Source organism: Bidens hawaiensis, unplaced genomic scaffold (assembly GCF_021521415.1).
Source record: "Bidens hawaiensis isolate Kalapana, Puna unplaced genomic scaffold, B.hawaiensis_p1.1 tig00027522_1, whole genome shotgun sequence".
Taxonomy (NCBI): domain Eukaryota; kingdom Viridiplantae; phylum Streptophyta; class Magnoliopsida; order Asterales; family Asteraceae; genus Bidens; species Bidens hawaiensis.
This window is the reverse complement of record NW_027505097.1, coordinates 225139-250568: the sequence shown is the minus strand read 5'-3', so window position 1 is coordinate 250568 and position 25430 is coordinate 225139. Positions and strand designations below refer to the sequence as shown.

Sequence of the window (25430 nt, the reverse complement as noted above, 5' to 3'; positions counted from 1 at the left end):
ACACATTGGTAAGGGTAACGATGGTTTTCAAGCCGTACATGGGGGTTTCGGTTTTGGTGATAGGAATGAGACCGGAACAGATCTTCTAGAGTTTGCGGTGGCACATGACCTAGGTATTATAAATTCTTATTTTAGGAAACAAGATTCTCATTTAATCACTTTTAGCAGTGGCGGACGCGACACGCAAATTGACTACCTTTTGATGAGGCAAGGAGACCGACGTTGGTGGAAGGACTGCAAAGTCATACCTGGGGAGGCAGTTGTGACTCAACATCGACTACTAGTGACAGATATAGCCTTCAGAAATAAGCTGACTGTTCGAGAGAAGAAAGGTACACCGAGAATTCGATGGGGAAATTTGAAGGACGAAAATCTCCTACTGTTTAAGGATAAACTCATACTGCATACGCGGGCTCGACTAAATGGGGACTCAACTCATATATGGGAAGCTATGGAGACAAAGATCATCCAAGTAGCAAAGGAGACTCTCGGGGTCACAACAGGAAAGACAAGTAGGCATAAGGAGTCTTGGTGGTGGAATGACGCAGTGCAAGACAAGATAAGGGGCAAACAATGATGTTTTAGGGAGCTAATGAGGTGCACGAATGAGGAGGAGCGAGTGGAATTGAGGGACAACTACAAAACGGCCAAGATAGAGGCGAAGAAGGCAGTGGCGGAAGCAAAGAAGGCAGCCTTTAAACGGATGTATGAAAGTCTAGAAACAAAAGAGGGGGAACATGCTATGTTTAAGATTGCCAAAGCCAGGGAGCGTAGAAGGAAAGATCTAGGACCGGTGAAGTTCATAAAGGATACAGATGGGCATGTACTGGTCAAGGAGCAGGACATCAAGCTAAGATGGCAAACCTACTTCCACAATCTTTTTAACAATGGGAGAGCTTACCAAGAAGAACATGACAACACAAACTTTCAACAACAACAATCGAATAACTGCTACTGCCGACGGATCACACGAGAAGAGGTGAATGATGCACTTAGGAGGATGGGAAGGTCTAAGGCGGTTGGCCCAGACAACATACCCATCGAGGTGTGGAAGTGTCTGGGGGAGGAAGGAGTCATGTGGTTAACTACTCTGTTCAATAGTATTCTCAAATCAGGTAAGATGCCAGACCAGTGGAGGAGCAGCGTTGTAGTTCCTATCTATAAGAACAAAGGAGACGCCCAATGTTGTGGTAACTACCGAGGAATCAAACTACTAAGTCATACTATGAAGCTATGGGAAAGAGTGATTGAGGGTAGACTTAGACGAGAAACTCAGGTTACGGTCAACCAATTTGGCTTCATTCCGGGGCGTTCCACCACAGAGGCAATACACCTTATAAGAAGATTAATGGAAAAGTATAGGGAGAAGAAGCGTGATCTACATATGGTGTTTATTGACCTAGAAAAGGCCTACGACAGTGTGCCACGACAGGTGCTCTGGGAGTGCTTGGAGGGTAGAAGAGTGCCCAGGAAATACATAGAGATAATTATGGATATGTATACCAGGAGTGAAACAAGTGTCCGTGCGCCAGTGGGGGATACTGATTTCTTTCCTGTAGAGGTAGGTCTTCACCAGGGGTCAGCGTTGAGCCCGTTTCTTTTTGCAGTAGTCTTGGATGAGTTGTCAAAGTCGATTCAGGGGACTCTCCCGTGGTGCATGATGTTCGCAGACGATATTGTGTTATTTGCTGAGAAAAAACAAGATCTAAACATGAGGCTTGAGGAGTGGCGAACAACCTTAGAGACAAAAGGTTTAAAGATTAGCCGATCTAAGACGGAGTACCTCCACTGTGATTTTGGTGGGATAAACGAAAATGAAGACGCACAGATCACAATTGAAGGGCAGGTGGTCCCGCAGGTAACGAAGTTCAAGTATTTAGGATCATTTGTACAGAGCGATGGGGAATTAGACAGTGATGTGACCCACCGAGTTCAGGTAGGATGGTGTAGATGGAAAGCAGCCACAGGTATATTGTGCGACAAGAGTTTCCCGACTAAACTAAAGGGAAAATTCTATAGGGTGGCAGTTAGACCTGCAATGCTATATGGAACAGATTGTTGGGCCATCAAGAAGGCAAAAGTGCGGAGGATGGAGGTAGCAGAAATGAGAATGCTACGTTGGATGTGTGGGCACACAAGGCTAGACCGAATAAGAAACGTTGTGTTTCGCGAGAGATTAGGGGTGGCGAACATAGCAGACAAGATAAGAGAGGGGAGATTGAGATGGTTTGGACATGTAAAGAGAAGACAGACAACGAATCCTGTTAGATCCGTAGAAAACATTACTATAGAGGGGAGGATGGGTAGAGGACGACCGAAATTGACTTGGGATGAGAGGATTAGGCATAATTTGATAGACCTAAACCTCTCCGAGGACATGGTTGAGGATAGGAATTCGTGGAGAAGTAGAATTAAAGTTAAGGATTTTTAGAGAGAATTGAATACCTTAGGGCTTAGACTTAACTTATTTAGGTCACATACCATAATGGTATTTCCCTTACATATATTATTATTATTATAATTATTATTAGCTTTTATATAGCTGTTAAACTGTGATCTTATTATTAATAATAATATTATTATAATTAGTAGTAGTTTTATATAACTGTTAAACTTTGATTTCCTTTATTTTGCTTCATACACATGTACTTAGAGCCGATGGTCTCTCTGGAAGCCACCTCTTTATTCCTTTGGATAGAGGTACAGTGTGCCTACATTCCACCCTCCCCAGACCCTACTTATAGCTTTGCTGTCGGTGGGATTTTACTGGGCATGATTGATTGATTGATATATATCAATTAAGTATTCCAACTACTTTGCATAATATTAACTAATAAGTAATAACACGATATTAGTATTCAAAATTTAAACATTCATTATCCAATAGTTTGAACTATTATAAATAAGAATCACTACCTTCACTATATACAACTTTAAATATTCTAATATTCAGCTAACTAAGAATAATCATTGTTATTTGAACAATGGTTTAAGGTTAGTTTGTCTTCGTCATTTTCCTGTGAATTACATTAATATGAAATGAAACAAATCGTTTTATTATATTTTAATTTTCCGTTATATATGTTGCTTGTTTATACAACTTTTAATTGTGATATATAAAATCAATGAAAAATTTGGCATACACATAATATTAATGATTACAAATTTATCATGACCAATCAATTTCATTTTCTAAGGATAATTATATCATCAAAGTTCAGGTAATCTATTTTTAGGAAATCATGTTTTTTGGATAAACATGAATTGATGATCTCAAATGACATAATATTAATTATTTAAAATGTATGATATTTTATGTGTATGAATATTTTTTTTTGTTAGTTTCATGGATATATTTATCATTAGTTAGAGTTCGTAATTTGGTATGTACTTGAAAGAACCTTATTTGTCACACGGACAACTATATGTGGCTACATCAAGGTTTACAAGCAAACCTATATGCTATCTTATCAAGAGTTACAAGCAGGCATTGACTAAAAATGTTGATTTTTGATAAACAATGTATACCATGCAATACAAAAACTGTAATGTACATGGAAGTTTTTTACTTATTTATAACATATTTGTGTAACATTAGTTACGTAATTTTTACAATTATAATGTAAAATGTAATTGTATTAACAATATATGATCATTTTGTTGACTGAATTTTACTTATTGACTAGAATTTAAAATTTTTATCAATTACCCGTATAATACACGGGTCTCAAACTAGTATAAAAATAAATTAGTGATTGCCTAGAATGGTGCGGATATCCCTGGTTTTAAATTTGTGGATATATGAAGTTTGGAAACACCTTAGAGTTCATTGTTGATTTCAGTTCAAGGCCTAACTCTTTTGTGAGGCCTATATTGTTAAAAAAATTATATTTTATATATAATTTTGTTATTAAGAAAATTCAAAAATGACTAAATGTTTGAATGATAAAAGTGATGAAAGATCATGAGTTAAGTTCTCACATTAAGTGTTTTTTTTTTATTTTTTTATTTTATATAGAAAACAACTTTCATTACATTTGTGTTTTATATAACTCATTTTAACAACTTGTGTATAATTAATTTTTTGCTTTGATTCGTTTTGGGCTTTTGAAAGGAAACTCTATTAGTAAAATTGTGAAGTTATCTACACTAAGAACATGTTTTAGGTAGGGGTGTATCTGTGTCCGTCCGTTAAGCTTTTGACGGACAAACATACGGTTCATGAACACTCTACCGAACAAATATTCATGTTCGTGACCGTCCATAAGAAATTGAGTTTGTCCGTCCATGTCTGTCCGTTATGTTTTAACGGACATTAACGGACAAACGAACACTAACGGACATTAATAGACAAACGGACATGTGAGCATTAATAGACAATAGACACTAATGGACCAATATAAACGGTTACATATTAATTCCGAACATAAATCTAAATAACTTCACTTACAAATTTGGAATCACACTATATAGCATCCAAATATACGTAACACTTAATATATTAACATAAAGTGGATTACTATATGAGACATCAGACATATATAGTAATACAAAAGTGTGATATAACACTAGAAATTTCACAATTAAATTACAATAATAGATCGATAGATAGAAATAGGCACTTACAATACTGGACAGACGTTATCGGACGGACATTAATGGGCGTTATCAAACAAACGTTACCGGACCTTCACGAACACTATTGAATGGACTTCGCCCTAGTCCATGTTCGTCCGTTAAGCTTACCGAACGAAATTTTGTGTGTCCATATCCGATTCGTTGAATATAAACAATATTTTTGCCAAACGAACAACCGAACGTCCGGGTCGCTGACAACCTTACTTTTAGGGGCCATTTTTGATCGTCCCATGCCTCAAAGTTTTCAAGGACTCTCAGGAAACGACCCCCAATTTCAGAATCATCGGTAGTGCCTTTTTTAACACGTACTTCCATTAATGAGTTCGATTCAAAATTGTGAAGGGCAAAGGAAATGAGAAAAAAGTTGAAGGTTAATTGGTAACATACGTCAATCCGTAGACGTATAAGCATGTATCAAAATATCCTCTAATTATTGTTCCCTATGAAGTTTTAGAAGTCTCGCATCATCTAATAAACGATTTTATGTCTAAAAAAGTGTATAATTCTTGTTGGCAAGTCATGAAATAAAAAAAAGGCTTTGCTAAAACAAATTCATTTATTAAACTATTATTTTAGGAAAAAAACATTTTTTAACAAATGTAATCTTTATAAATACAACGTTTTACGAAAAAAATAAATTAGCAACTTTTTTTTTACTTATATGAAAAACAAAAAACGCTAAACTTTATATAATATTTTTAAATACATTATTTAAACAGACATATTAAATTACCAACACCATCATTCTGGACTTTATCTTTCTTTTAACCTTAATTTGAGAATATTTAGAGAATATTTTGAATAATAATTAGAGAATATTTAGATACATGCTTATACTTCTACGTCTACGAATTGATGTATGTTACCATTCATCATGTACAACCAAAGGTACAAATTACTACGTTGGTGATTTGGTGGGTGGAATAACCAAATGTACAAATGTCAATCAAGCATTCATCAAATGGGATTGATCGGGTTTCAGAGATGTGTAACATGAATTAATTGGTGTAGCTATATGATTGAATGTTTGAGTAATATATATATATATATATATATATGTGTATATATATATATGTATATATATATATGAATTTGGTGGGTGGAATAACCAAATGTACAAATGTCAATCAAGCATTCATCAAATGGGATTGATCGGGATTCAGAGATGCGCAACATGAATTAATTGGTGTAGCTACATGATTGAAAGTTTGAGTAATATATATATATATATATATATATATATATATATATATATATATATGTCAGAAACCTTCTCCAGTTGTGAAAACCCTGGAAACTCAAATATGTGGTGTTATCATGTGTTCACTTGATATATTTAACAGTTGTTTAATTAGAAGGGTAAATTAGTCTTTTTAACTCCATTATCTTATTTCTCGGTTTTATGCTTTCAAGTTGTCAAATCACCACTTTCTTGTTCCGTTGTTCATATCTTCATTTCCCTATTTATATCATGTCTCTTTATATCTTCATATTTTTATTTTTCTTGTTTCCAGTGTACTCTTATTCACACATGTCTCCCAAAGCAAAGCGAGTGTTAGATTTTTCAGGGTTTTCTCCTTCAAAGAAACAACCTCAACTAACACCATACCATTCTTCTGATCTTCATTATTCAAGCCTTGACCTTCCCGTTGTCTGTTGATGTTGTTTCAGTTGTTCATCATGTTAATCCAACACTTGACCTTCCCGTGTCTGTTGATGTTTTCCCGGTTGTTCAACATGTTAATTATACACCCGAGCCGGTCACCACACTCACCCATCTCGATGCTTATCATGTTTCTGATCAAGTTACATCTCCGGTTATATCTGTTTCCCATACTCCTGATCCTAATGATTTTGGTTTTTTCGTGTTGTGTGATCATGACCACCCATATCCAAGTTTGATGGGTGAGGAATGCTTGTTGTGACATTGGGCTCGACTAGTCGACTTAGTCCAGTTCATTATAAACAATGGGGTGATTACATTTCTGATATATCACCTTAATTTTATTTGTTTTGTACCATTTCCTTTTAATTGTTTGTTATTTATTTTCTTTTAGCATGATTTTAGTCTTTGTATTTGTAGTTGTAATCTTGAACTCTTTTTATTATTAATATAATCTAGATCTTTGTGGTTTTTCTTTTTATTTTACTGTATTTCCCTTTATCTTGTTAGATTTTGTTAGTATGGTCATTATATGTTGTAGGACATAAACGTATGATAACATATGTCCTTTTTATGATAACATGTCCCTTTTTTGATAACATATGTCTTTCATAGTGTTAACATATGTTATAGTAGGCTTCTTAACATATGTCATTTGTGTATATTTTTTTAATTACTTTTTCGTCATGCTAGACTGTATGTCCTTTTGAGATCCAATCACGTGATAGTTGTGGATTAACTAAAAAACAATGTAAAACCATAGCGTATGTAACAAATAATGACACACAAACTTTCAGTCGAGCTACAACATTAAACTTAAGCCAATAACATACATAATTAAACATTAAACCATTGTTGTACATAATTAAACATTAAACGTAAATTAAACATTCAACCTACATTAAACTTGAATATAATTAAACGTTAAACCTAAATTCTACATTCAACCTAAATTAAAAATTAAAGATAATTAAACATTAAACAACTAATTTTCTCCCTCAATTGTAGTAGTCCCATGACTCGTCAGAATCACTAACATTGTAAAAGGGGTCGGGTTCAGACTCATAACCATCTGGTTCCGGCTGTGGAGGTGGAGGAGAGTGTAGTGGTGGTTCGTATTCAGCCCCGGGGTCTGTTCCGTACCCTTCTGCCTAATCAGGTACTTCTTGTGTGGGTCGAAGACTAGGAGGATGATGTGGAGGAGGAGATTGATTGTTAACCAAACTATTCGGGTCAACCTTGACAATGCCAGGTTTCAGTGGCTGATTAGTTGGTTCAATCACATTGTGTGTTATTTAGTCTAAAACACCTTCGGTATTCAGTAACATCATCAGGAGGTGTACTTGGGTTGGAATACATTTTTATATATATTTTCTTGTAGGCAGAGTAAAATGTATTAAGTGAAATGTGAATGGGATGTGGGTGGGAGTTTGAGATATGACACTTATTATTTATTTGATGGAACCCCTTTGAGCCCCATTTATTTTAATTTATTTTATTGATTTTGGAAGATGTTTTTTATATTGTTGTCCTTTGTTGTCTTTACATATGCCATTAAATGTCTTGTCATACTTTCCCCCTATCTTTTTTTTTACTTCTTCTTCTATAAACACAATTTAAGAACCACCATTAATCTTATTCACCTTCCTTCATCCACATTACCTTTATCATGATGGATCTTTCAGCCGGCTATAATCCTCCTCCTCCTGATATCACATTAATTACTCTCAGCAGACAACTTTTTAGTATCCCTTTTGATGAGTCTACTTCATATGGTTTTCTGAGCAATTAAATTACTCCCACCAGACAAGGTAATATTCATTAACTCATATTCATGTTATATTTAATTCTTATTATTTCTAAGTACTCCATTTGGTTATAATTGGTTTTGTTTTAATACTTTAACAACTTAAAATCCCTTTTTTAAGTACTATTGTCTACTATATTTAAATGTTTTCTTATTTATTTTTTTAGAGAATATCTTTAACAACCAAACATCCTTAGGCCAACCAGATGCCGTATCACCTGTTTCCATAGAACCAACAATTCTTCAAGAGGATTATGCCTATTATGTTTATTATTCTCCTAATGGTACGAAGTTTTGGCGTCCAAAGATTGATAACAATTTAAACCTATTGAAGACACTGTTTTTAAATCCTGGGAAGATGTTACTATGTATTATAAGAACGCGGAAGAATCTGATTTTTCGGTCCGCAAAGGTCAAACTAAGAAATGGGAAGGTGTCGTTACACACAAGTATTAGGTGTAACAAGTGCGGTACCCCCCCAAAGAAAACGTTCATTTGATTCCATGGTTGAACCCTCAATGTATGTCAGGCAAAAGACATTCACCATAACTGGTTGCGAGGCTCACCTAGGTGTTTCATTTTGCCATGACACATCTAAGTTTATTGTGTCTAAGTTTGTAGAAGATCACAATCATTGTCTTGTTGACACTTTTCACCGTGACTTGACTAAGATATCTAGAAAGCTTTCATTTTCAACCAAAACAATTATCCACCAGATGAGTTTAAATAGAATTGGTCCTACTGTTGCTCATCGTTTACTTGTCTCAATAAAGGGTGGTCATCATAACGTTAGATGTACTCCTATTGATTTCAAGAACTTTTATAATGGAATGAGGATTTTCATAGGTGATAGAGATTCCCAGTTATTAACCGGTTGAAAGATCATTACGAGTGTTGCCCCGAATTCTTTTTTGATTTTACAGTTGAAAATGGCAAGTTAAGGTCTATCTTTTGGGTCGATGAGATATCCAAGTTAAATTACAAAGATTTAGGTGATGTTTTGGCTTTAGATGCCACGTATCAGACCAATAGGTCAGTTATTTGATTCCACATTTTGTTTTTAATTTACCATATAAAATTTATATTTATAACATATGTTTATAATGTTAATAAATCTTACTTTTCCAGGTATAAAATGATATTTTTTCCCTTTACTGGTGTAGATCACCACAAAAAATGTGTTACTTTTTGAGCTGCCTTGATCAGTAGTGAGACTATCGACTCTTACAAATGGTTACTTCAATCCTTTCTTAATTATCATGGTGAACAACCCAAGTTAGTTTTAAAGTGATCAGGATCCTTCTATGCGGCAAGCAATAGTTCTGTAACATCCTAAAAATTTTAATGATGAATAAAGGAAGTTATGTTTAGTGATTTCGCGTAATTAATTAATATCGGGTAGGGAGCGGGTCTTGGACGTGGATTAATTGAGATGGGTTAAATGAGAATGGGATTTCAGGGATATAAATACCCCCAAAATCCCAAAATATCTTCATTTTCACCAAACTCCCTAACACCCCAAAACACACACACACACTACACGCATACCGCCGCCGGCCGGCCGAGCCAAGGGAAGAGTCGGGCAGGTCCGAGAGAGAGCGATTAGTGTACTAGCAAGTAAACGAGATCCAAACAAGCCCAAAAAGGTATGATTCTTGATCTTTGAAGATTAAAGATCCAAGCTTTTTTAGTGTATAAGCGACCGAAAATGGTCGGGAAGCGTCGTGAGTGATACTGAACCATAGCAAGGGTGTTAGAATCGCTCAAAATGCTGGAAAGAAACCGAACAGCGGCTGTCTGGGCAACTTCGCCTGCATCTGGGCAACTTCGCCTTCAAAGCGATGAACTTCGCATGCAAGCTAAGTTCGTCTAATGAACTTCGCCTGCAAGCTAAGTTCGCCTGATGACAACTTCGCCTGAGGCCAAGTTCGCCTGATGACAACTACGCCTAAAGCCAAGTTCGCCTAATGACAACTTCGCCTAAAGCTAAGTTCGCCTAAGGTTTAACTTCGCCTAAAGCTAAGTTCGCCTAAGGTTTAACTTCGCTTAAAGCTAAGTTCGCCTAAGGTTTAACTTCGCCTAAAGCCAATTTCTATTAGGAAGTAAACTAAAAATCTAATGAAAAATGTGTTAAGACAGTTAATGGAAATAAAATTTTTCCAAGCTGACCTGGCAGCTCGACCCCAGCCAGGGGCTCTGCCCCTTGGACCCTGCTAGGCGCTGCCGCCCCTAGACCCCGCTGCCAGGGGCGCTGCCCCCGGACCCCCGTTCGTTGTGGGTCATATAAAGATAGACATGCATTATGAGAAGTGATAGTTAATTAATACGTATACTTGTTATACAGTCTGCCGTGCACAACTGAAGAAAGGAATTACGATTAACGGTGAACGTAACCGTGTTCAGGTGAGTTTCTAGCCCCATTCCTTGTTATGTTTTCGGGGCTGTGTGCATACTTGATGTGTTGTTAATACATTTATCCTAAGTGATAAGTGTATGCCCTATGTGATATATGTGTTATGTAAGAATGATTGCTTGATGGTACGTGAACGATCTTCGGATATTGCACGTACTGTCAGGTTGTAATGCTATGTATAAGGTAAGTATAATAAGAATGCTTATGCGTATGAACGTGATAGAGATAATAAAAGAAGGAAATAATGATGTATGGTCGTATGGTTACGAAAAGGGGTACCGAGCCCTAATAATACTCGAGGTATGATGTATGGTTGTATGGTTACGAAAAGGGTACCGAGCCCTAATAATACTCGAGGTATGATGTATGGTTGTATGGTTACGAAAAGGGTACCGAGCCCTAAAAAAATACTCGGGGTATAATGTATGGAACGAAGAGGGAATCGAACCCTACTAATATTCGAAAACTAGGGACCAGACCCTTATAATATCTGTGATGTTAGGGACCAGACCCTTATAAAATCTGTGATGTTAGGGAATCGAACCCTTCTAATATTCGAAACTAGGGACCAGACCCTTATAATATCTGTGATGGTAGGGACCAGACCCTTATAATATCTGTGATGTTAGGGAATCGAACCCTTCTAATATTCGAAAACTAGGGACCAGACCCTTATAATATCTGTGAGGTTATAGGGCGAAAGGCTCTTTAAAACGTATGATTATGTATGTAAAGAAAGTATGAAGGTAAAAATGAAAGTAAAAGCACTTAAGTGTGTATGAAAGAAAGTTAAGAGGTTAACTATGAAGTGTAAAGAATGTATTGTATGATTATGTGATTAACTAGAACTCACTCAGCGTAGCTGACCTTTAGTATGCACGCAGGTGAGTAGGATGAGACAGCTGGCTTGAGCGGGGACACATGGCAGAAGAATAAGAGCCTGGCATCTGAAGACTTACGATGTTTTAATTTTAATGTTTTAATGTGAAAGACAAAGGACGTTTTGAGACAAGTTATGAAATATGGTAATGTTTTATGAAAGTTTTATATTCCGCTTAAATGTTTTAATTAACTCTGATATTTAGAACTGTGTTTAGAGTAAATCCAACACGAAAGTAGGGTTACTGGTAACGGGGCCTTAAAAGTTGGTATCAGGGCAAAGTTCGAGAGATTTAAGCATCCTACATGCTTAGACTCGAACAGAGTATGGGATATAAGTAAAAAATGAAAGAAGATGCCAGTCCAAGAATGCCATGTGTCGCTCAAGCAAGATCAGTAAAGGTAAATTGTATGATTAAATGATATATGTTAATGAGAAAGAAAATATATGTGAACAAAAGGGATAGGAATAATCGATTGTTGATTTGACTAATTGCTTAAGTAGAACCAGCACAAATGGACTCATAAAGGGAAGTGTATAGGACACGGAAAGCAATGTGATCAGCTTGTCACAGCTGGCCACTGTTATTACCTGTTAGCCTTGCTATCCTTGTACTAAATAGTTCCTTGAATGATGATGTTTATGTTTTCCCTTTTAGAATACGATGGCTGGAGCCGGAGACATTGTTGGAGCTGGAGGTCGCACTGGACGACGCGGCAGGCCTCGTCGTGTCCAGCAACCTTCGGTTGAGACCGCTTCCAACACTGAAGCTGAAGGAAGCGCAGCGGGAAGGAACCCGGAAAACAATGAAGGAATTCAACTGGATCCTGCAATTCAAGCAGCTATTGTTCAAGCTGTAGCCACTGCTGTGAAAAATATTACCCCGGGAAGGTCTGCTGGAATCCGTGAAAGAACTATTGAAGGGGCAGGTGGTAATGGTAGGAAGGATGACGAGAGGGAAAGGGGTGACTCAAGTGAGGTAAGGTCTGTGAAAGATGATGATGGGAGGAAGGGCCGAGGCGGTTGCAACTATAAGTCCTTCAAAGGTTGTGACCCGCCTAAGCTGACTGGTTTAGGAGACGCAATCGCTACTCTTCAGTGGATAACCGCCATGGATAAGGTTATCCGCATCAGCGAGTGTCATCCTGACCAAGATGTCGGTTATGCCACCCAATCATTTGAAGATGAGGCTACGTATTGGTGGGAGAGTGTGGAGCAGAGGAAGACCCGTGAAGAGATCAAAACGATGAAGTGGGAGGATCTGAAGGAATTAGTGATGAAGAAGTTCTGTGCTGACGCCGAGGTTGAAAAGGCGGAGATGAAGTTCCTGAACTTGAAAGCTGGGACAATGACACATCGTGAGTACACTACAGAGTTCAATCGAATGTCTAGGTTGGTACCCGATATGGTCAGCACTGAGGCTAAGAGAATCAAGTGTTATGTGAGGGGATTACCACAGAGAGTCCGCATGTTAGTCAGGACAAGTAAACCTGCTACTTTCGATTCTGCTGTCGAACTCGCAGAGATGGTCTATGCAGACCTGGCTGCGGATGATGTGGTGGCGGGAGACGAGAAGAAAGAGAAGAAATGGGCCGCTCCTGCTAAACGACCCGGTACTCAGTTATGGAACCCCAAAGATAAAAAAACAGAGAGTGTGGGAGAAGAGATCGTGTAAGACCTGCGGAAAGATGCATGGTGGTGAGTGCAAGTGGGGTAAAAGTTCTGGTGTTTGTCTCAAATGTGGAAAGGCTCACGGTGGGGAATGCCGGATGGGGTCTAATGTGTGTTATAAGTGTGGGAAGGTAGGGCATTATGCCAATGAGTGCAGTGCAAAGCCAGCATGTTACAAATGTGGCAAGACAGGCCACATGGCGAGAGAGTGCACAGATGGTGAAGCTGGAGGTAGTGGAAGGAAGGATGCCGATCAAGCTAGGCCAAGAACTAGAGCCTACATGCTGACCCAAGAACAAGCCAAGCAGATTCCGGATGTCGTCACAGGTACGTTTCTAGTGAACGGTGTTTCCGCTTCTGTATTATTTGATTCGGGCGCAAACAAAAGTTTCGTAGCCACACCATTTAGTAAACTAGCTAAAATGAAATGTTGCCGAGTGTCTGAAACTTTTGTAGTAGAAACCGCCAGTGACACTTCGGTTAAAATAACAAAAATGGTTAAGAACTGTAAGATAGAATTGGAAGGACATGAGTTCCCGGTTACCTTGTACGTTATGACCTTGGGAGGGTTCGATGTGGTTTTGGGTATGGATTGGTTGTCTGAGTTTGAGGCTCAGATAGTATGTAAGAGTAGGATGATAAGGTTAAAGTCATTGGATGGTAGTGCGGTAACGGTTTATGGTGATAAGGAAAGTTCTGGGCTTAATGTCATTTCGATGATAAAAGCCGAGGGTTTGCTGAGGCGAGGGTGTCGTGCCTACCTGGCGTATGTCGTCAATGCTGCGGCAGAGACGAAAGAAATGAAAGATGTTCCTATTGTACGCGACTACCCAGAAGTATTCCCTGAGGATCTTCCGGGGTTGCCGCCGGAGCGAGAGATAGAATTTCAGATAGATTTAGTACCAGGAGCCCAACCTGTCGCGAAAGCGCATTACCGTCTAGCACCGTCCGAGATGAAAGAATTGATGTCACAACTGCAAGAACTCCTCGACAAAGGTTTCATAAGACCGAGTGTTTCCCCGTGGGGCGCACCAGTGTTGTTCGTGAAAAAGAAGGATGGAAGTATGAGAATGTGCATAGACTATCGTGAGTTGAATAAGCTTACGGTAAAGAATAGATATCCGTTGCCAAGGATTGATGATCTGTTTGACCAACTGCAAGGTTCAAGTTGGTTCTCACGAATAGATCTCAGATCAGGCTACCATCAGCTGAAGGTGAAAGAGGCAGACATCCCTAAGACAGCGTTCCGAACGCGGTATGGACACTACGAGTTCCTCGTAATGTCATTCGGTCTAACAAATGCTCCTGCAGCATTTATGGACATGATGAATAGGGTGTGTCGGCCGATGTTGGATAAGTCGGTTATCGTCTTCATTGACGATATATTGATTTATTCAAAGGACGAGTCTGACCATGCTGAGCATCTGAGAGAGGTATTGGAGACTCTGAAGAAAGAGAAGTTGTATGCCAAGTTTTCGAAGTGCGCGTTCTGGTTAAGAGAAGTGCAATTTTTAGGTCACGTGATTAATCCGGAAGGGATTACCGTGGACCCAGCTAAGATTGAAGCGATAAGGAATTGGAAGACTCCGCAGAACCCGACTGATATACGAAGCTTCCTAGGGTTAGCTGGCTACTATAGGAGATTCATCGAAGGTTTCTCCAAGATAGCCGCACCGCTGACCGGTATGACCCGAAAGTCGATAGTATTCAGTTGGGGAAAGTTTCAGGAAGAAGCCTTTGAAAAATTGAAGAAGAAACTCACGCAAGCTCCAATCCTTACTCTACCCGATGGTGACGAGGATTTCATTGTTTGTGCTGATGCTTCGCATCAAGGATTAGGTTGCGTGTTGATGCAACGAGGGAAGGTGATAGCTTACGCGTCTAGACAGTTGAAGGTCCATGAAAGTACTTATCCGACGCACGATTTGGAGTTAGCAGCTGTAGTGCATGCTCTTAAGATATGGAGGCATTATCTGTACGGTACTAAGTGCACTATCTATACAGATCATAAGAGTTTAAAGTACTTCTTCGAGCAGAAAGAATTGAACATGAGGCAGAGAAGATGGTTAGAATTGATAAAGGATTACGACTGTGAGATTAAGTGTTACCCCGGTAAAGCTAACGTGGTCGCTGATGCGCTAAGTCGTAAGAATGAGGAAGTCCTTGCAGCAGTGAAGTCATACAAGTTGATCATGAACTCAAGTCTTTTTGAAGAAATCATCTAAGTGCAGTCAGAAGTGTTAGTAGACGAAGGGTTAGTAAAGAAAGAAAGGATTTATGGCCAGCAAGATGGGTTGATGGAAAACACTCATGGAGTTAAAACTAGGTTCGATCGTATGTGGATCCCACGCCATGGTGATCTTAGAAGTCGAATCTTAAATGAAGCTCATAAGTCAAGGTATTCAATCCATCCTGGAGCTACAAAGATGTACCAAGACTTGAAAAGAGATTACTGGTGGCCAGGTTTGAAGAGCGATGTAGTGGATTATGTTGGTAAGTGCTTAACTTGCTTACAAGTAAAAGCCGAACACCAAAAGCCTTATGGGAAAATGCAACCGCTAGAGATACCTGAGTGGAAATGGGAACACATCACCATGGACTTCATAACTAAGCTACCTCGTACAGCTAAGCAACATGATACCATCTGGGTGATTGTGGACAACGAGAGTGCTCACTTTCTGCCCATACGAGAGGCCATCTCGTCAGAAACGTTAGCAAGCTTGTTCATCAAGGAAGTTGTAACCAAGCATGAAGTACCGTTATCAATCGTGTCTAATAGGGATACACGGTTTACTTCGAGGTTCTGGAAGAAATTCCATGAAGCTATGGGGACGAGGTTGAACATCGGTACGGCGTATCATCCTCAAACCGATGGACAGTCTGAAAGGACGATCCAAACCGTTGAGGATATGCTACGTGCTTGTGTCTTACATTTTGGTGGAAGTTGGGATGATCATCTGCATCTGGCAGAGTTCTCCTATAACAACAGTTACCATTCAAGTATTGGTATGCCACCGTTGAGATGCTTTATGGTAGACGATGTAGAACCCCGGTGTGTTGGGGTGAGATTGGTCAGAAAGAAATGGGAAGTCTAGAAGTGGTTCAAGAAACGTCTTCAAAGTTCGATCAGATCAAAGCAAGAATGAAAGCCGCGCAAGACAGACAAAAGTCTTATGCAGATAAGCGGCGACGACCAATTGAGTTTAACGTTGGTGACAATGTGATGCTCAAGGTCTCGCCTTGGAAGGGGATTATCCGTTTTAGGAAAAGAGGAAAGTTGAGTCCGAGGTACATTGGACCGTTCAGGATTGTAAATCGTGTGGGTGAAGTAGCTTATAAACTGGATTTACCCGATGAGTTAGAAGGAATTCATTCAACCTTCCATGTTTCTCATCTGAGGAAGTGTCTAGCTGATGACACGTCTCACGTGCCATTAATGGACATCGAGGTTGATGAACAATTGAACTACATCGAGCAACCGATAGAGATCGTTGATCGTAAGGAGAAGCAGCTTCGTCACAAGACTATACCTTTGGTAAAAGTGATATGGAAACACCGCAAAGGATCGGATGCTACTTGGGAAGCCGAGGATGAGATGCGCAAGTTTTACCCTAGTTTGTTTATGTAATAGTTAGGTTTCGGGGACGAAACCTCTTTAAGGGGGGAAGACTTGTAACATCCTAAAAATTTTAATGATGAATAAAGGAAGTTATGTTTAGTGATTTCGCGTAATTAATTAATATCGGGTAGGGAGTGGGTCTTGGACTTGGATTAATTGAGATGGGTTAAATGAGAATGGGATTTCAGGGATATAAATACCCCCAAAATCCCAAAATATCTTCATTTTCACCAAACTCCCTAACACCCCAAAACACACACACACACTACACGCATACCGCCGCCGGTCGGCCGGCCGAGCCAAGGGAAGAGTCGGGCAGGTCCGAGAGAGAGTGATTAGTGTACTAGCAAGTAAACGAGATCCAAACAAGCCCAAAAAGGTATGATTCTTGATCTTTGAAGATTAAAGATCCAAGCTTTTTTAGTGTATAAGCGACCGAAAATGGTCGGGAAGCGTAGTGAGTGATACTGAACCATAGCAAGGGTGTTAAAATCGCTCAAAATGCTGGAAAGAAACCGAACAGCGGCTGTCTGGGCAACTTCGCCTGCATCTGGGCAACTTCGCCTTCAAAGCGATGAACTTCGCATGCAAGCTAAGTTCGTCTAATGAACTTCGCCTGCAAGCTAAGTTCGCCTGATGACAACTTCGCCTGAGGCCAAGTTCGCCTGATGACAACTTCGCCTAAAGCCAAGTTCGCCTGATGACAACTTCGCCTAAAGCTAAGTTCGCCTAAGGTTTAACTTCGCCTAAAGCTAAGTTCGCCTAAGGTTTAACTTCGCCTGAAGCTAAGTTCGCCTAAGGTTTAACTTCGCCTAAAGCCAAGTTCTATTAGGAAGTAAACTAAAAATCTAATGAAAAATGTGTTAAGACAGTTAATGGAAATAAAATTTTTCCAAGCTGACCTGGCAGCTCGACCCCAGCCAGGGGCTCTGCCCCTTGGACCCTGCTAGGGGCTGCCGCCCCTAGACCCCGCTGCCAGGGGCGCTGCCCCCGGACCCCCGTTCGTTGTGGGTCATATAAAGATAGACATGCATTATGAGAAGTGATAGTTAATTGATACGTATACTTGTTATACAGTCAGCCGTTGTAACACCCCGTAACCGCAGTGGAAACGTACACGGGATGCAACAGACACATCTGATATCAACAGCCTTGCTTATAAAGAAAATACCACTACATTAATTTATATCATATTACATTGTTGCTAGTTTCGTTACTGTCTAGGTGTTACACGCAAGTTTTACCGATAAGACATTAATATATTCATTACAAAATATAGATCAGCAAGCTTCCAACAAGTAGCACAGATCATTAAGCACATATCAATCATTCCAACTTGGGCATACCTAGAAAACATGTAAAGAAAACGGGTCAACTACGAATAGTTGGTGAGTTTCACTAATTTAAATAAACACTGACAGATCATTTTAATAATCATTTATTAGTAATATAATTATGTTGGGAACTATGTTACCCCAGAACATTTCCATTAATCTTCTGGGAACTACGTTACCCCAGAAGAATAATAGACTCTGGGAACTATGTTACCCCAGAACAATAATAACCTCTGGGAACTATGTTACCCCAGAACAATAATAACCTCTGGGAACTATGTTACCCCAGAACAATAACCACCTCTGGGAACTATGTTACCCCAGAACAATTCCACACGATAAACAAGTTATATATTCTGTGCATCAAATCATATATATATAAATATACAAGTGTTTCCATACGATCGGTATGTACTTAAATACTTTAATAAAGACATGCTTTCCGCCCCGGGAAAATATTTAAAACAGTTCAGTAAAAGGGGCTCGTGAAAACTCACCTTTCTGTGAGTCGGGACGTGATACAATGAACTGCTATAAGCCTGGATCTGTAATATGATATCTAGTCGTTACTATATAATTCCCATAAATTAAATCCGTGTCAATCGGTACATCTGGGGACATTGTTAACCCAGTACTGTACTCGATCCGGGGACAATGTTAACCCCGTGACACTCCTAAGGACTCAGATTGTGCCATTACTTAGAGTCTGACGGTCGGAATTGTCATTTTTATGTTTTCCTTAATTTGCGTGCCTAGCACGGTTATCCGTTTTTAGCTTCAAAAAAATGAGTTTGTTCACACTCGACCCAAAAATGGCGTTTGACTGTTATTTTAGTTAAAGTGATGAAATTAGAGCTCGGTTTGGACACCCCGTTTGGCCGCGGGGCCCGTTTCCGTCATTTAGGTGCCGGAAACAGTAAAATCGGGTAAAATTACCCAAATCATCCGAATTATTTTCGGATGATTTATTTTTACTTGATTAACTTAGTTTTATGAAAATGGTCTATTTTTAGGTTTTTATATACCAGTCAGCTCGCTTATGCGAGTTTTGCCGGTTTACACGTTTTAAGCTTTAAAAATTTGTTTTTATGTTCTTTTTAGCACAAATAATTACCCGTTTAGTCTCGGGTCTTGAAATTTTGCACAAAACTTATTTTGACAGTAATAAATTTTATAAAAATTTTCCAGATTTATTTTTTTATATTTACATTTATTTATCTATTTTTAAACATTATTAAAACACTAAATATGTCAAAAATACCAAAAGACTTTAGAAAAATCCCAAATTTTTCCGGGATGATCCCTGCCATCCTCATGACTCCCTGGAATTTTTCCAGAACCCAAAATTCATTTTTCAAGCCATTTTCACAAAAACCGAGCTAGAAAGCCCTAGAACTCGTTTTACCGAAAAGCCCCTTTAGGCTTTTCCAACTGAGCTCAAATTTTGTGTGTGACTTTTATATGTTATAAAAAGCTTATCCTAAATTTTCCAGAATTTTTCATCAGGTTTAGCTATTTTTCACCATTTTTGGCCAAAACCGAGCATTAAATTCACCAAATATTCATCTTTTATCCAAAAATTACCAAAAATTCACAGATCTCATATTTTCTTGTGTAGATCATCTCTGTGAAATTTCATGACCCGACTCTAAGCACACTACAATCTGTCCAAAATCACTAAATCACACGAAAACCGAACTATCTTGTGTTTTCTAGCGTTAGATCGCGAAGATCTTGGTCTCTAGCCTTTGCTAGCCACTAGATACAACACTTACAAGCACAATAACACTATACCAAGCAAGTTACACCAACAATCAAACCATTTCTTTCATAGTGTCGGTTTTGATATAAAAACAAAGGTTTTAACCGTAAAAATCCGTTCTCGACTCTTTTTACTCATTTCTTGGACCAAGATCCCTTGTATAACTTGTATACATCTCTTGATCATGCAAGAGTCGGTTTCATCTCGGGTTTTCACCCGTCTTTCACTTGGAAATTCATTTTCAAATATTCTAACCGTAAAAATTTGTTATTGACACTTTTAACTCGTTTTTTTTGGATCAAGATCCCGTGTATAACTTGTATACATCACTTGATCTAGCAAGGATCGGTTCCATCTCGGGTTTTCACCCATATTTCACTTGGAACCTCTTGTTCTTGCAAAACAACTCAAAATAAAGAAATCAACACCAAAGATTATGCATTATAACATGCTTATACCTTGTGTTCTTGGTTAAAAGTGATGATCTTGGATGAATACTTGAGATGTATGGAGAGATTTGAGAGATTTTGATGATGTAAAAAAGAAAAATGAATTGATAATAACGGATAGGGTGGGCCGATCGGTCCACCATATGGGGTGGGGTGGGACCCACAAGTCCATTCTAAGCCACATATTCGGATTTCCGTAATCCGGATAATGTTTTGGATAATCTGGCTCAGTTCGTTTCTCGTTTAAACTCGTAATTCGGCTTAAAACGAGCCTAAAATGGTTGTTTTTCGGGTTAAAATAAAATTTACATAAAACTGAATTAAAAACTTTAAAAACTTAAACCATGACGTTTATTGACTTAACACATCGTATTGTTGGTAATTGTGCATCTTTTTCGGCTTGATCGATCGTCTCTTGCTTGGTTTGATGCTAAAGGTTTCGTTTATCGTACCGACGTACTAATAAATCGAAATCCTTTTTCTGTGCTATAATTCACTTATCCCGAAGCATTAATACTTCGTAAACATCACTAAACATTATATACTTCGTCTATAATGTAACTCCCGATTCGTTCGAGTTTCAATAATCGTTCATTGGTTAATTGTAATTCCAATACGATTCACTATATAATCGAGTATGATTCGTACTATGAATCATATATACTCGTATAAACGTACTATAACTCATATAATCAATATTAAATGACACGTAAATAGTATATACCGGCTAGGGTATACCTGGATTTGCCGGAATCGTTACAGCCGTGCACAACTGAAGAAAGGAATTACGATTAACGGTGAACGTAACCGTGTTCAGGTGAGTTTCTAGCCCCATTCCTTGTTATGTTTTCGGGGCTGTGTGCATACTTGATGTGTTGTTAATACATTTATCCTAAGTGATAAGTGTATGCCCTATGTGATATATGTGTTATGTAAGAATGATTGCTTGATGGTACGTGAACGATCTTCGGATATTGCACGTACTGTCAGGTTGTAATGCTATGTATAAGGTAAGTATAATATGAATGCTTATGCGTATGAACGTGATAGAGATAATAAAAGAAGGAAATAATGATGTATGGTCGTATGGTTACGAAAAGGGGTACCGAGCCCTAATAATACTCGAGGTATGATGTATGGTTGTATGGTTACGAAAAGGGTACCGAGCCCTAATAATACTCGAGGTATGATGTATGGTTGTATGGTTACGAAAAGGGTACCGAGCCCTAAAAAAATACTCGGGGTATAATGTATGGAACGAAGAGGGAATCGAACCCTACTAATATTCGAAAACTAGGGACCAGACCCTTATAATATCTGTGATGTTAGGGACCAGACCCTTATAATATCTGTGATGTTAGGGAATCGAACCCTTCTAATATTCGAAACTAGGGACCAGACCCTTATAATATCTGTGATGGTAGGGACCAGACCCTTATAATATCTGTGATGTTAGGGAATCGAACCCTTCTAATATTCGAAAACTAGGGACCAGACCCTTATAATATCTGTGAGGTTATAGGGCGAAAGGCTCTTTAAAACGTATGATTATGTATGTAAAGAAAGTATGAAGGTAAAAATGAAAGTAAAAGCACTTAAGTGTGTATGAAAGAAAGTTAAGAGGTTAACTATGAAGTGTAAAGAATGTATTGTATGATTATGTGATTAACTAGAACTCACTCAGCGTAGCTGTCTTTTAGTATGCACGCAAGTGAGTAGGATGAGACAGCTGGCTTGAGCGGGGACACATGGCAGAAGAATAAGAGCCTGGCATCTGAAGACTTACGATGTTTTAATTTTAATGTTTTAATGTGAAAGACAAAGGACGTTTTGAGACAAGTTATGAAATATGGTAATGTTTTATGAAAGTTTTATATTCCGCGTAAATGTTTTAATTAACTCTGATATTTAGAACTGTGTTTATGAGTAAATCCAACACGAAAGTAGGGTTACCGGTAACGGGGCCTTACAAGTTCAAGTATTTTCTGTGTCACGTCACAGGCTTTGTATGTGGCACATAATGAAGAAATTACCGGCCAAGGTTATGATCTTAACTTTGAGTAATGTTATTTATTTTTATATCTGTTTTAATTCTTTTGATAATTTTTTTCCTTTTAAATTAGGTGTCTGGTGATGTTATTGAAAATACTAACATTCGTTAAAGGATTCATCGTTTGGTTTGGAATTTGTTTATCACCCCTGATATATTTGAGTCCAGATGGCATTATCTTATTGAGAAGTTCGGTTTACAAGACTACAAGTGGTTGAAAGATATGTTTGATATCCGAGATCGTTGGGTTCCTGCTTATTTTCGTGATATCCCGTTTTGTTGTTTAATGAAGACTACATCTCGTTGTTAAAGCTCTAACGCAACATTTAAAGTCAACTCAACTAGAGCTAATACGCTTGTCCAATTCATGTTGTGTATGGAGTCTAGACTTGACAGTCAACGTTATTCTCAAAGAAGTTTTAAGTACAAGACTTCATCTGCTTCATTTAAAAGTTCTACTAGTAAGAAATAGAAAAACATGCATTTGATTTGTACACTCAAACAATTTTTAATGAAGTTAGAAAGGAGATAATGAAAGGAAAGTATTGTTGTTACATAACAAATACTGAATCCGTTGATGCTCATGTTTTATATTCTGTGACACACTTGGACAAAAGGAAGGATATAACCAACGTCTTTCTAGTACGTTAAGGAACATGTTTTAACACATTAACATATGTTATATTGTTAACTTATGTTATACGTTAACCACAAAACATATGTTATAAGTGAATTATAACATATGTTATGATATAATCATACATTTTGTTTTTAACCTAAAGGTTAAATTTGATCCTGTTGACAACTCTGCCTCTTGTTCTTGCATGGGATTCACTCGTATTGGGTTTTTATGCCGCCATGTTTTTTGTGTTTATAGAATTAAAAAAGTTGAGAAGATCCCTTTAAAGTATGTAAGTGATAGGTGGAAACGAGATGTTCTACCTAGAAGTGTTTTCTCACTTTCAAATCGTTATAGTGTCGATTCGAACCCTCAAAGTGTTTTACGTTTTGAGATTTTGGAGATGGTTAGTCAGTGTGTTGACATGTTGGGGGTTGATTCTGAAGGTCTTAACTCTTTTGCTACGAAGATTAAGGAATTAAAATATTTGTTCTTTCAAAAAAGTTTTAAAAATGTGGATGCTGTAGATGACAACGAATCTGTCTTTTTAGAAATTATTGGCAATGTGAATGAAGGTGATGATTTTAATGAGAATCCAGATGTTGTTCGGACTAAAGGATGTGGCAAGGTTCGTCGAGTGATGGGTGAGACGCAGAAAAATGTCAAGAAGGCAAGTAAAGTCGCTAGGTTATGTCGTACTTGTATTGAATATGTTTATCATGATTCTCGTAATTGCCCTTTAAACCCCAAGAACAAGAAAAAAAAGTCTTTGACAAAGCCCGAAACTACTGATAATGATTAGATAGTTTCTAGGAAGCCATTTGGATGCAACAAGAATAGTGGACTTAATAAATAAAATTTTAGAGGAAGGCATGTTAGGTTCTGATTCTTATTTTGTTCTTATTTTTTTAGCATGCTCCTTTTTAATTACATATTATCTTGTATGACATTAAAAGTGCTATAATGGTACTGTTATTTTGTGTTTTTTTATTTTTTTCAACTAAATTTCTTTTTACTTTTTTTTTTGTTAATAAAATGAGTGTATTATCCCTGTTGACTTAACAACCATTTGACCATTGGACTTGCACTTACAACCATATTTATAACACATCACATCTTCATTTAACCTCCTTTATTTTTTAATTATATAAAGGTGATACTTGAACCCTTATTTTCTACAAGATCCCTGTTTCAATTTTTATCGTGTCTACACCTCGTCGTAGATTAGTTCCTCTTTGTAAGATTAAAATTGAGTTGTCTGCTAGAATGTACTTTAAACCTGTAGTCAAAAGAGAGAGCCTACCTTCTTTAAAAACTTACCCAAATTTTTTCGAACCTAAAGTTGAAGATTTTAAGTACAAAACCCCGAAGATTGAGAAGCCCAAGGTTGAGCAAAGTTGCATAAAAAATTCAAGTCGCTGCGAACAACATCATGATGATGAATGGATGTTGTAGTATGATTTTGATAATCCACTCCCTAACATCACCACTCTCTTTCCATACCCGACTCCCTCCTTTGACTTCAATTACTGTTGCAAACGTTTCTACTTTATTCGTTAGTTTGTGAGAGCCTCACCTTAGTTGGTCAAAATTATCTAACTTTATGTACTCTATTGATGTATTTTTTTTTATTGTAAATGTATTAGGGGTTTTTTAATGTTTTCCAATGTATGTGTACTATTTTAGTGTACTATCTTCAGAATATATTGTTTTTTTATTGTACTAGTGCACTGAAAATATGTTTACTTCTCTAGTTTGTTTACTATATTGGGAAACGTGTCAAAGGTCCCCGCATGTAAATCAATTATGTGACCTATCTACTTTCCCTCCTACCATATGTACTTACATTTATTCTTTTTTATTAATTTAGTATTTTTCTGCAACCTGAGCTCTTGTTAAATACCCATCAAAAACTCAAAAACTCAATCTACCACACACACACAACAGTATGTATGTTTTCTACCGCCATAAGGTTGCCACCTTATGTACGTCCTGGACCAATTTGAATCATGGTCTCCGTTTTTGTTCATGTCTGCATTTGGTATATTATGTCCTTGTCTGCATAATTATTTTTTTTCCAATTTCAATATATATATATGTTTGTGTGTGTGTGTGTGTTTGTGTGTGTGTGTGTGTTTATGGTTTTTAATCTTCATGAGAACACGTGTGGTTACTTTATTTAGCTAGATCAACCCATGTATGACAGTTCAAAACAAATAATCCATGGGTTGTTGAAATCAAAAAACAAGCTTGAAGTTGATGTCAAAGTTTTGCAACGTCAATTACGCAAGAGAGACATTCTTATTGTTATTCTCACTTTTTTTTGTTGTATTTTTTTCTATTATTTTTAATTTTTGTTTGGTTTACTTACATAGTTTAATTTATTAAAAGAGTCACTTTATCAGAATGACTCTAATATGTTCCTTTGTTTTGTTTTATGTTGGTTAACTATAGTTGTAATGTTAAAGTTAAAGTTATACTTAGGTAAATGTACACTGCACATGTGTATAGTTGTTATGTCTTAT

General features: G+C 37.7%; 1 protein-coding gene across 1 annotated transcript; it reads left to right on the top strand.

The window, feature by feature from the left end:
- The first annotated feature begins 23110 nt into the window (after positions 1-23110).
- On the top strand, positions 23111-23707 carry LOC143610676 (uncharacterized). The gene has a single exon (XM_077085084.1). It carries the CDS (start codon positions 23111-23113, stop codon positions 23705-23707), a length of 597 nt encoding a protein of 198 aa, XP_076941199.1.
- Positions 23708-25430: the final 1723 nt, after the last annotated feature.

Excerpts from the sequence above, each read along its gene's own strand:
- LOC143610676 (XM_077085084.1), top strand. The coding sequence starts at position 23,111 with ATGGGATTCACTCGTATTGGGTTTTTATGCCGCCATGTTTTTTGTGTT.